General features: G+C 30.6%; 3 protein-coding genes across 3 annotated transcripts; 2 read left to right on the forward strand and 1 right to left on the reverse strand.

Moving 5' to 3' along the window:
* Nucleotides 1-200: 200 nt before the first annotated feature.
* Nucleotides 201-1,714, forward strand: LOC105851078 (protein LURP-one-related 10-like). The gene is made up of 3 exons (XM_012713589.3): nt 201-601; nt 1,076-1,303; nt 1,390-1,714. Exons 1-3 carry the CDS (start codon nt 332-334, stop codon nt 1,531-1,533), a joined length of 642 nt encoding a protein of 213 aa, XP_012569043.1. The 5' UTR covers nt 201-331; the 3' UTR covers nt 1,534-1,714.
* Nucleotides 1,715-4,624: 2,910 nt separating this feature from the next.
* On the forward strand, nt 4,625-5,548 carry LOC101492951 (protein LURP-one-related 15-like). The gene is made up of 3 exons (XM_012713606.3): nt 4,625-4,878; nt 4,971-5,198; nt 5,274-5,548. The coding sequence occupies exons 1-3, from the start codon at nt 4,654-4,656 to the stop codon at nt 5,445-5,447; spliced, it is 627 nt and encodes a 208-aa protein (XP_012569060.1). The 5' UTR covers nt 4,625-4,653; the 3' UTR covers nt 5,448-5,548.
* A 3,368-nt stretch (nt 5,549-8,916) lies between these two features.
* On the reverse strand, nt 8,917-9,903 carry LOC140919834 (protein MAINTENANCE OF MERISTEMS-like). Its single transcript, XM_073366492.1, has 4 exons — nt 9,740-9,903; nt 9,497-9,621; nt 9,036-9,332; nt 8,917-8,975 (listed from the first exon to the last, which is right to left on the reverse strand). The coding sequence occupies exons 1-4, from the start codon at nt 9,901-9,903 to the stop codon at nt 8,917-8,919; spliced, it is 645 nt and encodes a 214-aa protein (XP_073222593.1).
* Nucleotides 9,904-15,519: the final 5,616 nt, after the last annotated feature.

Below are 15,519 nucleotides of genomic sequence, written 5' to 3' on the forward strand. Positions count from 1 at the left end.
TTATATACTTTTATTATAATAAATTGTATTTTTTTTAAAATTATTTTAATAAATAAAAGATTAATTTGAGTTTTTTTTTTTTGTTTTTTAATAAAGGACTAAAATGACTACGGATTCAAACCATTTCTACAAAATTAAGTACCTTCTAGGTAGAATTTATTTATTTTAAACAAATCAGCGTATTATATAAGAAACTTCAACACAAACCCATTATTATTCCTCACACGCATAAAGAAAAGAAATAAAGATCCTATTTAATACTATTCCTGAGATTTACATAGAAAAATAAGGAACAAGTTTATAAGAAAAGGGGAAATTAATCACAATCATTATGGCTTATCCTTATAATCAACCGCAACCGTCCTCAGCTCCTATGATGCCGCCACTCCCAACCGTAATATTCGGCCCTCAATATTGTGCTCCATATCCACTGGATCTTGCGGTGGTGAAAAAAGTTATGACCATTTCAGACGGAAACTTTGCCGTCACTGATGTTAACGGCAACATCGTTTTCAAAGTCAAAGGTTCTCTTTTAACCCTCCGTGATCGCCGTGTCTTGGTTGATGCCGCCGGTTACCCCATCGTCACCCTACGCCGGAAGGTAATTCTACTTTCTTTCTCTCTTATTTTTTTAAATTACTTTCGTGTTTTTAATCTTCCAATCGACAAGAAGATGTTGAATGCTTAAATATTTATTAAAGAAGTATTATCAACACACAGATATTTTATTAATATTGAAAATGAAAAAATCATTTATAACTATAATTGAAGAGGATGATTAAAAATTATTTAAGCGACACCTGAATATTTAGTCAAAATTTAATAATATCATTCTCTTGTTATAAAACTTCTTTTATTTGATAGACTCAACTCTTTAATAGTGTAAAAACTTTTTATATATTAACCTGAATGCTCAAAATTTATATGTATGTTTACTATTAAACAAATTACTTATCTAATAATCATTGTTTTGCTAATATAGCTCAATTGGGCAATCCATTAGAGTTCATATACCCCAATATGGGCCAATGAATACAATAAAATGTAGTTGAATGTTTCAATATTATTAATGCAGATAGTGACTATGCATGATCGGTGGGAAGCTTATAGGGGTGAAAGCACAAATGCTAAAGATCTTATATTTACATTGAAGCGATCCTCCTTAATCCAATTTAAGACCAAATTAGATGTCTTTCTAGCTAGTAACACAAAAGAAAATGTATGTGATTTTAAGGTCAAAGGTAGTTGGTTCGAACGATCTTGCATTGTTTATGCCGGTGAATCTAACAATGTTGTTGCACAGGTAATTCATTTAAACTCGTCTTATTTTATTTTATATATTCTGATTTAATTAATTAGTAATTAATTATATTTTCATTGCTATTGCAGATGCACAAAAAGCACACTGTAAAGAGTCTTTTAATTGGTAAAGACCATTTCATGGTCACGGTTTATCCCAATGTTGATTACGCTTTCATAGTAGCATTAATTGTAATTCTTGACGAGATTAACGATGATGAAGCTAGCGATTAAAGGAAAGTTATATAGTTCTATATTTCAATGTATTGTATTAGTAAATTAAAGGGTGGGGCAGATTATAGACTCAATTCATTCCTAGTTTCAATAGGTGTGATTGTGCTTATTAGTCGATCTATTTATTAATTTTGTAATTATGTTGTTTTTAGTTTCAAATGACCAATTTTGCTTCCCCTAATTTTTTTCTATTTCTGATCTGTTAGTCATTCGCATTGATTTTGAAAAGTTGATACAACGTGGCAAATGAGAAATATTTGTCTAATTCTTATCGGCCAAGCTGAATATTAATTTCTTTTTCATAAAACTGATTGCAACGCATGTTAATTATAGTCTGACAAGCAAAGACCACATATCATTTTGGTTATTCTTATTTTTTAATTTATTTTGATTATTTATTTTTTATAATTTATAAATTTTAATCATTTTCTTCATAACTTTTTTAAATAATTGTATAGTTATCGTCGTGAGCGATTAATATCAAATTTTGGATTCGTTGTAATGTTATGTATTCAATTTTAATAAGCATGATATAAAAATACAGTAACATCTAATAAGTATCATATATGTTTTAAAGTATGTAAGAAGATTTTTTTTTTTTTAAGTCCAAATTTTTAATTGAATTAAATGAATTTTTTAAAAAAACATTATATATATATATATAAATGAATTTTTTTAAAAGAACATTATATATATATATATATATATATATATATATATATATTGATAATTATTAGAACGATTTTCAATGATCGGATATTGTTATAACTTTTATTATGATTGTAATAAAAAATAAAATACACCACTTATAATATACTATTTATAAAAAATAAAATATCAAAACAAAGATAAAAAACTAAATCAAATATTAGGTCCCATAGTTACCAAGGCAAGAAAAAACAAAACACAAAAGGTAGAGGTGTGTACCGGTTAAATTGAGTCGTTTTTTTGTCAAATCTAATATCTAAATCGATCAATTTTATTTAAATTGATTAAGCTCTCAACCTAAAAGTTTTCTATTGAATCAAACCAACCCGATTATGAGTGGGTTGAGTTGGATTTACAGGTAATAAAAAAAAATGTTTGTTTTTATTTTTAAAAATATAATTAAATTTAAATACTTGAATATTTAAAAAATAATGAAATTATATCGTAATATATCATTTAATACTTTAAATACTTCCACAATCCAACAAAACACTTAAATTAACTAAATTAGCAACAAATTCTCAATTATAGTCCAACAACTAAATTTTAACTATACATCAATAGTAAAAAAATAAATAAAAATATATGTCACTCAATGGGTTGGATTTACGGGTTCATTCAAAAAGTTAAATCTAATATTCGAACCAAACATAATTGGGTTTCAATTAGTTAGTTCATGTTAGACCTGAACTTAATAGGTAAGATTAAAATGTCAAATGAATTGGATTAAGTGATTGGGTTTGCGGATTTACCGTATCCATGTACACTCCTAACAATGTTGTGGATAAGAGAGACAATTAATCATAACCATTAAATTGTTAATAATATTTAATTTTTACTATAGTTATCTATAAAAAAATTCACATAATTAATCACAATTTTCTTGTAAATTTTTTTACATCACAGAAACTAAAGTAATTAATTGCATAGTGGAGTATGTCGCTAGTCACTACGCGTAGACCATATAATTGATTCAGACTAGGTTTAGGGTGCATTTGTTTCATGAAAAAAATTTATTTTTTTAAACCGAAAATTAATTTTTATTGTTGAACGGTATTTATTTTAGATTTTTTTTTAAATTATTTTGTTAAAAAAAAATCTTTTTTAGTCTAAAAATAATAATTTTTCACATTTGTCTCTTGCGATATATGAAAAAGAAAGATAGTACAAAATTAAAAAATATTAAACCTAATTCAATAATGAGATAAAATGATGTAGTTATCTTACATTAGTTCATTAAGTATGTTTTTTCCTTCACGTACTCGGTGACTATTTTTCTCTTTCCATGCGACTCTTATCTAAGTTTTCGTCAAGTAAATTTTTTTCTCATTCTTGATTTTTCCACATGTTTTTGTTGTTGTTTATATGCCTTTTATTTAAATCATTTTATCTTTATATTATTTATATGTTGATACAACTATTTTTTGCTTTTGCATGTTTATTCAGTGCCCAAATTAAAATATTTAAATTGTTCTGTTATAGTAAATTCTATAACAAATATTTTAGATATTAACACCTAGCATAATAAATATTCTATCAAAAATATTGACTATTGCCTTAATGATTATGGATAATCAAACTATGACAGCATATTTATCATGTTTACGAGTTGAAATTTTAGTTAATGGTAAATTACTTTATAAACAGTTTTAAACATGTGATTTAACCTCTTACAGACTTAAATATCAATTAAAATGGTAACTAAAAAAAATGCGAAAAACTTTGGCAGTGATGGAAAAATTGTTGCAAAATGAGAAGACACTAAACCGAATAATTTCTAAAAATTTGCATTTAATAAATAGATGTTGATAATAGGTCAGACATCCACTTCAGTAACAAAGGATGAAAAATTATTACTGAGAAATTTCAAAAGAGACGTGACTGAGAGAATAAGAGAGATTAGTATATTTAGAAAAGTTACGTCTCTTATAATAATTTTGTAATTTAAAAAATCTTTTATAAAACTATATACAAACAGACTAAAAATCATTTAAAAAAATTATTTTTACAATAGTAAAAACAATTAAAAATTTATTTTTAGACAAATCTCTAAAAATTAATCTTTTAATTTTTTAAAATAAAAATTATTTTTATTTAAAATGAAACAAAAACAGTCCAATTATATATTTTCTTTAACAAGAAAAATTTCTTCCTCAATGATCACAACTACAATAATCTCCTATGTTTGCAGTACGCGTTCAGGCGGTGACACACATAAGGAATTAAAAAAGCTATGTTCTCTAGCTACAATTTGTTTATGTAATATTAAATAAGAAACTTGAAAACAAAACCATTATTCCTCCCGCACGCGCAGACAGAAAAAAATAAATAAATAAATATCCTATTTAATACTATTTCCTCGGATATATATATATATATAACAAACAAGTTTATAAGAAAGTCTCAGTTCGGATGATGACGCCAACGCCAACCGCAATAGTCGGCTCTCAATATTGTGCTCCATATCCACTTGATCTTGCGTTGGTTAAAAAAGTTGGGACCTTTTCACATGGAAACTTCGCCGTCACTGATGTTAACGGCAACATCGTTCTCAAAGTTAAAGGTTCCATTCTAACCCATGATTACCGTGTCTTCTTTGATGCCGCCGGTAACCCCATCCTCACCCTACGTAAGAAGGTCATTCTACTTTCTTTCTCTCTTTTTTTCTTTTTATTTTACTTTCAAGTTTTCAATCCATTAAAGTTTTCAATTTTATTTTATTGATGCAGTTAGTGACTATGAGTGATCGGTGGGAAGCTTTTAGGGGTGAAAGCATACATGCTAAAGATCTTATATTTACATTGACGCGATCCTCTTTATTCCCATGTAAGACCAAATTAGATGTCTTTCTAGCTAGTAACACAAAAGAAAATGTTTGTGATTTTAAGGTCAAAGGTAGTTGGTTCGAACGATCTTGCATTGTTTATGCCGGTGAATCTAACAATATTGTTGCCCAGGTTATTCATTTAAACTCATCTTATTTTATTTTATATATTCTGCTTTAGTTAATTATATTTGCATTGTTATTGCAGATGCATCCAAAGTTCACTTTAACGAATGCTTTAATTGGTAAAGACCATTACATGGTCAGAGTTTATCCCAACGTTGATTACGCTTTCATAATAGCGTTAATTGTGATTCTTGACGAGATGAACCGATTCGAGTTACATTTTTCTATACTTCCATGTGTTTTATTATCAAATTAAAGGGTGTGAAGATTATAGATTCAATTCATAGCTATTTTTAATAGGTGTAATTGTACTTATTAGTCCATCTAATTTATTAATTCTGTGATTTTAGTTTCAAATGAGCAATTTTGCTCCCTCTAGTTTTCAACCTTTCTGATTTATTAGTCCTTCACTTTGATTTTGAAAACTTGATGCTAAGGTTACAAATGAAAAATAGTTGTATAATTCTTATCGGCCAAGCTGAATATTAATTTTTTTTTTTTATAAAAATGATCGAAACGCATGTTAATTATAGTCTGACAAGCAAAGAGGCTGCAAATATCATTTTGGTTATAAACCGCAAAATAATTGAAATTGCTATCACTCAATTGTATAATTCATTAATAATAATAATAATAATAATAATAATAATAATAATAATAATAATAATAATAATAATAATAATAATAATAAGACTTAAATATAATTTTGATCATTTATATCTTTTGTCAAATATTTATTTTAGTCTTTTATCTTCTTTTTTTTAATTTATTTTGGTCATTTATAAATGACGTATTTTAAGTCTTCTCATTATAACTCTCTCAATCACTTGTATAATTATTGTCATGAATGATTAAAATTAAATTTTAAATCAATAAATTCTGATAAATATCATTCGTTTCAAAGAGTTTATTTATGTTTCAAAGCATGCAAGAATAATTCTTTCAAGTGCAAATTTTTAACTGAGTTAAATGGATTTTTTTTTTAAATATTATAATTGACAATTGTTAGAAGAGATTTCATTAGTCGGATGTTGTTAATTGTAACAAAGGCTAAAATACACTACTTATAAAAGATAAAAGATCAAAATAAATAAAAATAAAAATAAATGATCAAAAAGAATATTAGATAAAGAATAATACTCATAGTTACGAAGACAACAAAATACAAAAATAATATTATCAGAATTTTTTCACCGATATATCACAAAATCATTCATAACTCGTCCATCATAACTCATAATCATTCAAAACTCACACCACTCACTCATAACTTACACCCATAAATTTCCTCTTTATATTGAGGTTAAAGTGACCCAACAATGTATGCTTTTTGATTTGCGTTTGAGTTCCGTTTTTCTTTAAAATCTGGAGATTTTACATGAACTGAGTTCACGTACGTTGTAATTAATTTATTGTATGGAAACTTAATTCATGTAGCCTTACGTGAACTGAATTCACGCATGTTACTAAATTTAAGAAATCACAGGTAATATGTAAATCTAGTTCACGTAAGGCTGCGTGATTTGAGTTTACGTATTCAATGAAGTTCAAGAATTCAAAGGCACTTCGTGAACTGAATTCACGAACACCTATGTGAACTCAATTCAGATACACTTACGTGAATTCAGATCTCGTAAACGTTTGTGAATTCATTTCACGTATAAGTGATCTAAACAAAGTATGTGAGACATACATGAATTGAGTTCACGTACGTTTACATGATCTGAATTCATGTAACTGTACATGAATTGAGTTCATGTAGGTTTTCGTCTTATTATCACTTAACCAATCATAAACATTTTTTCCACTTCGAAGTCAACCACCAACATCTATGTCTAATCATCATATGATTGTTATTGTATTTGTTAAGAACTGTCATTTCGTACAAGTATTAATTGTGATATTTAATTTTATTCTGTCAACATTTTTTTACAGTTTAATAAATTATTGAATTTAACATGTTAACTTAAAGTTAGATTCTCCTATTCCACTAGTAAGTAATTTGTGGAAAAAATATTGCACCGAGGAAGCACGACAAAGAGAGTTTATTTACAATGGTCGCATTAAAAATTGGTTACAGATATTTCTACACACTATAAATGAACCTATTGTAAACTGAATAGTTGATATTTAATATCGTTATGAATTCAAATATAATGGTTGTTATAAACATTCAAAAATCAGTATTATACAAATCCAAAATATTCCCAAAATAATACATAATTTATAAGTCCCTTTATTTCTTCTACGACATAGTACTACGTAGGGGTGAGAATAGGTCAGGCCAGGCCAGGCTTTGAAAGGCCTGAGCCTGGCCTACGATGAATTTTTGAGGCCTGAGCCTGGCCTACGGCCTATGATAGGCTTTTTTTTTTTTCGGCCTGAGCCTGGCCTACGGCCTATCATGGCCTGGCTTGTAAGCCTATTAAAAGCCTTATTCACATTAAAAATAATTTTTCTAACAAAATAATTTTTAAAAAAAATGAAACAAACACCCTTTAAACCCTAAAAAATGATTTTTGGTTTAAAAGAATAAATTTTTTATTAAAACAAAAGCACCTATTATTATCTCTCAAACAAATGGTCTCAAACAAACTCAGATTATTACCTCTCAAACAAATCCTCTCGTGCAACATCATATTTAGTAATAATATTATATATATATATAAAGGTAATAAATAAACAATTATCTATAGCTACATGATGCTCTACACATATCGATTTATATGATTCTCCATATACCAATACTAATGTGTATATGTATATATATATATATATATATATATATTAAATAAAAAAAATGATTTTTCTAACAAAATAATTTTTTAAAAATATGAAACAAATACCTTTTAAACCCTAAAAAATAGTTTTTGGTTTAAAAGAATAAATTTTTTATTGAAACAAACGCACCTATTATTATCTCTCAAACAACTCAAAATATTACCTCTAAACAAATCCTCTCAAACAACTCAGAATATTACCTCTCAAACAAACTCATATTCAATAATAATAAACAATTAGGGTTTCTAAATTTATATACTAATAATATATATAAAGATAACAAATAAATAGTATTGGTTTTTATAAAATATAAAGTAACAAATAAATAATATCGGTTTTTATAAAAAATATGTTGTTTTCATACATGTTTGTTGGAGTGAGTGCAATGGAAATTAGAAGAAGAAAAAATAGAGAATGAAATACATATAAAATATATATAGGCCGGCCTGTCAGGCCTAATAGGCTTTTTTACAAGCCTGAGTCTGGCCTATTTACATAAATAGGCTTTAAAAACAGCCTGAGCCTGACCTTTTTATTAAACAGGTCAGACCAGGTCAGGCCATAAGTAGGCCAGGCCATAGGCCCCTGTCGGACGACCTAGCCTATTCCCATCCCTAGTACTACGTTTGTCCAATCTCTACCACCATCCCTCTAAGTTTGCAACATCACAATTAATTCATTGACAAGTGCGATGTCATCAGGTAATACCAATTGGCAACCAATAAGTTCTTCTGCAATTTGTATTGCTCGACCTTGCATTAAAAAATACATTAAATAATTTTGTTAAAACAATAGATGACTAATTAATTTAGTTATGTCATAAATTGGAATACACATATCGTTATATCAACAATAGATGGACCATCATCAACAGGTTCTACAATCGAAATACCTACATGAAATAGTTTTCTATGAATGATGTATGGATGAGAAATCATGTGAAATCACTCCATGTAATGGTTCGCGCAGTTTACAGGTCTCTGTACAACCGCGCCAGTATCAACTACATGCACAACGTAATGCGTAAACATTATGTTTATATTCTATGTTGTGGTTGTCTGACCTACTATCTCTAACGGGGAACCAGGAATGGTTTGGACATAACTGTAATGATGCAATACCATGTCTAGAAGATGTGTATACATCTTTGGACCTAATCGTATCCATCCTTTAAATAAAGAAACATCCTCAAACGGTCGCTTCACTCGATGCTCTTTGTATGGTGCCCAGTATACCTGATCAACATCAATCTCATCAAGAGCTTTCCTAAATGGAAGAACCAAACCCTTATCCCTTTTTGACTTCCATCGAAGTGTTATAGGATTGTCCTCAACATATCCAGGAGATGGTCTACAGCAATCTACACATAATGTCGGGAAATGCTCATAGACCCAAGCATGAACATATATAATAACATATCATTATTTCAGAATTAATAATAGAAATTATCAACAAAATAATCAACCATGGAGTTTACTTGTAAGAGTGTTAGATACCCAAAAACCATTTTGGTTTGATGCATACCCGCTTCGTGGAGATTGTCATATAGGTAAGCAAGAGCAGCAATACCCCATGCATATTCCACACTTGAGTTGAGGTCTCGAAAGCACTTTAGATAGACAACACTAATTTCGAAGGCACTCTTGTCGCTGTAAAGGAACCAACCAAAAATAATAGAAATGCTCTCGTAGTCATCTATCAATATTGTCACGACAGCGCTGATGGTATACTTCAAGTAACCGACTAAATCGAACTATGGTTGTTCACGTGACATTAAACTCATCATAAGCATAAGCATAAGCATCAATAACTCCAAGAAGTTCAACTAATAAATTTGCACTGTCATCTTTGTTAAATACATTAACACTAAAGAATGCACTGGTTATGGGTATATGAAGAAGATATGACACATCATCTAGAGTAATCGTCATCACCCCAATTGAAAGATGGAAGTGTTGAGACAAAATCTCTCTCAAATAGGTTTAATGATCACAAAATTATATAAAAGATTATGATTGTGGTTAATGACTAATCTGTGCTTTTGAGTGAATTCATATAAGAAAACAGGTTATTTATCATTAAGACAAAAAGTAGAAAAGTCGGATTGAAATCTGGAGGATTGGAATACGAGAGGATGACCTCATAAGAGGATAAAGCTTCAAAGTTACAAAATACTCGTCCTCACTGAAACAAAAATGGTTTTTATTCATTAAGAAAATACAAAACAATATTAAAGAATGAATAAATAAAGCATTTGATATAAAGAAGTCATAAGGCAGAATGAATAGGTAAGAGGACGGATTGTACTAGGTAAGAGGATGGGTCTATGGTCAACATCATTGAAAGTGACCCAACACATCTCTCTCACATGCTGAAAATGACACAACATCAACCTACAAAAAGGCAGTAGATAACAAGACAAAGATGTAGCCCTTACATGTCTTGAAGAAAGGAAAAAGAAAAGGACAGCTCATAACCAAGTTCCTAGGAGTTTTGAACCTCGTGCAAAAGGATGGACTGAACCAGTCCAAAGACAGCTGGATGGCAATCCCGTAAATATGAAGAAAGACCTTGGACTTTTTGATTGAAGACCCCAACGATCATAAAGCATTTATCACTTGGAAAGGGCATCTCAAAGTCTATCTAAAAGACAATATGCTCTCCATCATCAACACACAATAACATTGCATAAAAAGAGCAAGTATCTTAAAGCTATCAAGAGCAATTTCCATCTTCTCTTTATACTTTCTATAATCCTACACTAGATCTTTGAAATATCTTTTTAGAAAGTGTTTAAGCAAAGAGAAACAACCATATTCATATCACTTTGTAATTTCTACGTGAGTTACACTTGGAAATAGTTGGAACTTGTAAGAAACAAGGTTGTAAGCTTGGTGAGGCTAAAGAATACAAAAAAATAACCTCTGTGAGAGGTTAATCGGTTTGATCATTAGTAAAATCTCACAAGTGTGTGAGGACTGGACGTAGCCTTCATTGGGTGAACTAGTATAAAAGTTGTGTATAGAAAATTAAATCTAACCGTGTAAGAGAAAAAGATAAAAAAAAAAATGTCAAAAGTTAAGTATATTCCTAAAGGAGGATCATTCAACAGACCTCCCTATTTTGATGGCACAGATTACTACCATTGGAAAGGTAAGATGAGACCATTTCTCATATCACAAAATAACAACATGTGGTATGTGGTTGAAAACGAGGATCACATCATCAGAACCAACAACACAGATGCAAATGCTAAGGTACTCTTAAACTCTAAAGCTCATTTATTTCTAACGTGTGCTTTGAGCAGGGAAGAATATGATAGAGTTGAAGAATGCAAAAACGTTAAGGAACTATGGCTCACTTTGAAGATCCAACATGAAGGATCAAGTCACGTAAAAGAAGCGAGAATTGACATGGGAGTAAGAGATTTCAAACTATTCGAAACGAAGGAGGAGGAAACAATTGATGAAATGTTCTCAAGGTTAACAATCATACTAAACAACTTGAGATCTCTTAGAAAGGTATACTATGTTCAAGAGAGGATAAGAAAAATATTAAGGAGTTTACCAAAAGAATGGAGACTAATGGTGACTACCATCACAGAAGCAAGAGACTTGGCTAACATGAAATTAGAAGATATGGTTGGAACTCTAAGAGCTCACGAATCATTGTTGCTGGCAAACAAACCAAGCAAAAAAGGAAAATGATTGCTCTAAAATTCAGCCAAATAGAAAGTTCATCCTCCAAGAGGACTGAAGATGTCATTGTTGAGACAAAATCTCAATTTAATGTTTTGATGAAAACAAACAAAAAGTTAATTAAGAATTCTAATTATGATTCTAAGTGTTTTGATATTTAACATGTGCATTTGAGTGTGTTAAAACAAGATAGGAATCAAACATCACAAATCAGATCAAAGAAAGCAGTTCTGGAAAATGTAGATTGATCTTGAAGCAGTTCTGGAAAAACGCAGATTGATCTTGAAGCAGTTCTGGAAAACGCAGATTGATCTTGAAGCAGTTCTGGAAAACAAAAGATTGATCTTGAAGCAGTTCTGGAAAAACGCAGATTGATCTTGAAGCAGTTCTGGAAAAACGCAGATTGATCTTGAAGCAGTTCTGGAAAAACGCAGATTGATCTTGAAGTAGTTCTGGAAAACGCAGATTGATCTTGAAGCAGTTCTGGAAAAACGCAGATTGATCTTGAAGCAGTTCTGGAAAAACGCAGATTGATCTTGAAGCAGTTCTGGAAAAACGCAGATTGATCTTGAAGCAGTTCTGGAAAAACGCAGATTGATCTTGAAGCAGTTCTGGAAAAACGCAGATTGATCTTGAAGCAGTTCTGGAAAAACGCAGATTGATCTTGAAGCAGTTCTGGAAAAACGCAGATTGATCTTGAAGCAGTTCTGGAAAACAAACATCAATCCTGGAAATAATTTTCATCCTATACTCTCATATAATCAACAAAAGATCCATCCAAGTCATATATATTCCAGAATTTGAAGAATCAAAGGCATGCTTCAATAAAGGCATATCACAAAGATCATTCCTCTTGAAAAGCAAATGCAAGTACAAGACTACAAGTAGCAAAGTACACTACTGATTTGAACTATTCTAAAGCCTGCACAAGTAACAGAAAAGCAGTACTCAAGGCTGACATACTGACACAAATCACAAAGTACAAGGCCAGTTCATCACAAACCAAAAGATCAATCTTGGATCGATCTTTTGATACAGCTCATCAATCTTGCTTTTGGCAGAACTTATCCAACAACTCTTTTATGACAGCTGGTCCCTTTCCAACAGTCACATGAGCTGTCATAAGCCTTCTTGGAGTCTATAAATGCAGCTGCAAGTTGAAGAACAAAACACAACAATCAACACCAAGCAAAAGATCAATATTTTCAATCATACTCAAGTGTCTCAAAATCTTTCTTATAGTTTGTTGTTTTGTTTTAATCTTTGTGTTGTAATCATTTACAACTGAGGTCTATTTACAGAATATATTTCTCAAACAAGAGTTGAGTAAATATCAAGATTCTAAATAGTCTCAAATCCATCACTTTGTAACTCAAGGTTGTTTTGTCAAATCTTGAGTAAATTGTAAAAATCCTTTCATGTTTTGAAAGGTAACTTGTTAAAGCCTTTCCAAAACAGTAAGGTAGAATTGAAGAAATCCTTTCTAGGTAGAAGGGTAGGAATTGTGTAAAGATCAAGATTGATCCATGAAAACCAAGAACGATCTTGGTTTGAACATTTAGTGAAAAATCTCACGGTTGTGAGGACTGGACGTAACCCGGGTTGGGTGAACCAGGATATATCCTTGTGTGATCTCTCTTTCTATCTCTATCTCTATTTATTTTATGCTTTACAATCATATTTTATATTGATAAAATTGATATTGTTGTTTCAACAAAACCAAGATCGATCTTCATCACTGCCAAGATCAATCTTGGATTGAGATCTTATTTTTTTTACCTTCAATTGGCATCAGAGCTCGGTCTCAAAAGTTCAACACCTAACAAGTGTTAGAGAAAAGATCTAGAAAAATGTCAAAAGATATGTACATTGCTGAAGGAGGGTCATCATATAGACCACCTTACTTTGGTGGCATAGACTACTATTTCTGGAAAAGAAAAATGCAGTTGTTTCTGAAATCTCAAGATACAGGAATGTGGCGCATCATTACAGATGGAGATTTCGTACCAAGAGTCGACCAAAATGATTCAACCTCTGCTGAAAAGAAAGAAGCAGATTGGACAACAGAAGAAAAATCTAAGGTACTCCTAAACTCTAAAGCTCATTTATTCTTATCGTGCGCTTTGAGCAGAGAAGAATGCGAAAGAGTTGATGAATGCAAAACTGCTAAAGAAGTATGGGACACATTACAAACTCATCACGAAGGAACAAGCCATGTAAAAGAAACAAGGATTGATATAGGCATAAGAAAGTTTGAACTCTTTGAAATGAATGAAGGAGAAACCATTGATGAGATGTACTCAAGATTCACAACCATTGTAAATGAAATGCGCTCTTTAGGGAAAGCATACTCAGTACAAGACAGAGTCAGAAAGATCATGAGATGTCTTCCAATAATATGGAGACCAATGGTGACAGCCATAAGTCAGGCCAAGAATCTTGACGTACTCGGACTGGAGGAACTAATTGGAACATTACGAGCACATGAAGTGCTGCTACAAGAAGACAAACCAATCAAAAAGGTCAAAACAATAGCTTTGAAAGCATCTCAAGAAAGTACACCAGTACAAACAGATGAGGACTCAGAAGAAATCGAACAAGAAGATGTTGATAAAGAGATAGTTCGTCTTACAAGAAAGATACAAAGAATGTTGATAAGAAGGGATCAAATCAAAAAGGGATTTCTAGATAAAAAGGAATTCAAAACTGAAATAGATAAAAGCAAAATCATTTGTTTTGGCTGCAACAAACAAGGACATTACAAAACTGAATGTCCATTAAACAAAAAGGTGCCAAAGAAATTTCCTTTCAAAAAGAAGTCAATGATGGCAACCTGGGATGAATCTGATGAATCAGAAACAGATGAACCTGAAGAAGCCAATCTGTGTTTAATGGCAGATATTGAAGAAATAGAGGTAAATTCTGAACCATGTCTTATATGCAAACAAATGGAAATCGAATTTGATAATTTATTAAATGATTCAAACTTTCTCATTCAAAAATGTAGTTCTTTTAAAGAAAAGTTTCACAAAGAAAAAGAAGAGAAAGAGAAAATTCAGGCTATGAATGATAAACTTAAAGAGATCATTCAAAATCTGAAAGAATCTCAGCTCAAAAATCTTGAATTTGAAAAACCAGAAAACCAAGATCGATCTTCACCTCAAACGAAGAACGATCTTCTCAAGGCTGAAGTTGAAACTCTTAAAAATGATTTGAAAAATTTTATTAAGGCAACTGAGACATTTCAGAAAATCATGGGATCTCAAGTAGGGATTTTTGATAAAGCTGGGCTCGGTTTTGACAAAACTCAAAAAACCAAAATGTATGAAACTTTCTTTGTTCCTGAACTAAGAGAAGAAAAATGCAAAATCAAATGCTCATATTGTGACAAAATTGGACATTTAGAATTTGCATGTTACTTTAAAAAAAGGGATAACAAAAACAAGAATAGGAGAATCTTCAAAAGGGAAGAACATTTGACAGTAAAAACAGATTTTTCTGAAAAACTGAAAAAGCAAGAACGATCTTCAGATCAATCTGGAGGCTTAATAGAAACAACTAACATTCAGTTTTTTAAACCAGTTTCAAAAAGAGATTCTTCTCAGTCTAAGATTGATCATTTTGAGAAATCATTTAACAATATGAAACCAGATTTCAAGGCTAACTCCCAAGGACCCAAACAAATATGGGTACCAAAATCATTACAAACTTGTGATGTAGGAACATCATCCAACAATCAAGAAAGAACATTGATACATGACCAAGGCATTCTCAATACACATGAATGGAAAAGTATGATGCCTCATCTCATTACAAAAATTTGGAGTGTCTATAACCCTTGGAAACATT

The sequence above is a fragment of the Cicer arietinum genome, chromosome 3 (assembly GCF_000331145.2).
Source record: "Cicer arietinum cultivar CDC Frontier isolate Library 1 chromosome 3, Cicar.CDCFrontier_v2.0, whole genome shotgun sequence".
NCBI classification, from domain to species: Eukaryota; Viridiplantae; Streptophyta; class Magnoliopsida; order Fabales; family Fabaceae; genus Cicer; species Cicer arietinum.

Coding starts and splice junctions, on each gene's coding strand:
- LOC140919834 (XM_073366492.1), bottom strand. CDS start 9,903: ATGACGATTACTCTAGATGATGTGTCATATCTTCTTCATATACCCATA. Junction 9,622..9,739: donor TATGATGAGTTTAATGTCAC/GTGAACAACCAT, acceptor GTTCCTTTACAG/CGACAAGAGTGCCTTCGAAA. Junction 9,333..9,496: donor TGACAATCTCCACGAAGCGG/GTATGCATCAAA, acceptor CATTATGTGTAG/ATTGCTGTAGACCATCTCCT.
- LOC105851078 (XM_012713589.3), top strand. CDS start 332: ATGGCTTATCCTTATAATCAACCGCAACCGTCCTCAGCTCCTATGATG. Junction 602..1,075: donor TCGTCACCCTACGCCGGAAG/GTAATTCTACTT, acceptor TTATTAATGCAG/ATAGTGACTATGCATGATCG. Junction 1,304..1,389: donor CTAACAATGTTGTTGCACAG/GTAATTCATTTA, acceptor TTGCTATTGCAG/ATGCACAAAAAGCACACTGT.
- LOC101492951 (XM_012713606.3), top strand. CDS start 4,654: ATGATGACGCCAACGCCAACCGCAATAGTCGGCTCTCAATATTGTGCT. Junction 4,879..4,970: donor TCCTCACCCTACGTAAGAAG/GTCATTCTACTT, acceptor TTATTGATGCAG/TTAGTGACTATGAGTGATCG. Junction 5,199..5,273: donor CTAACAATATTGTTGCCCAG/GTTATTCATTTA, acceptor TTGTTATTGCAG/ATGCATCCAAAGTTCACTTT.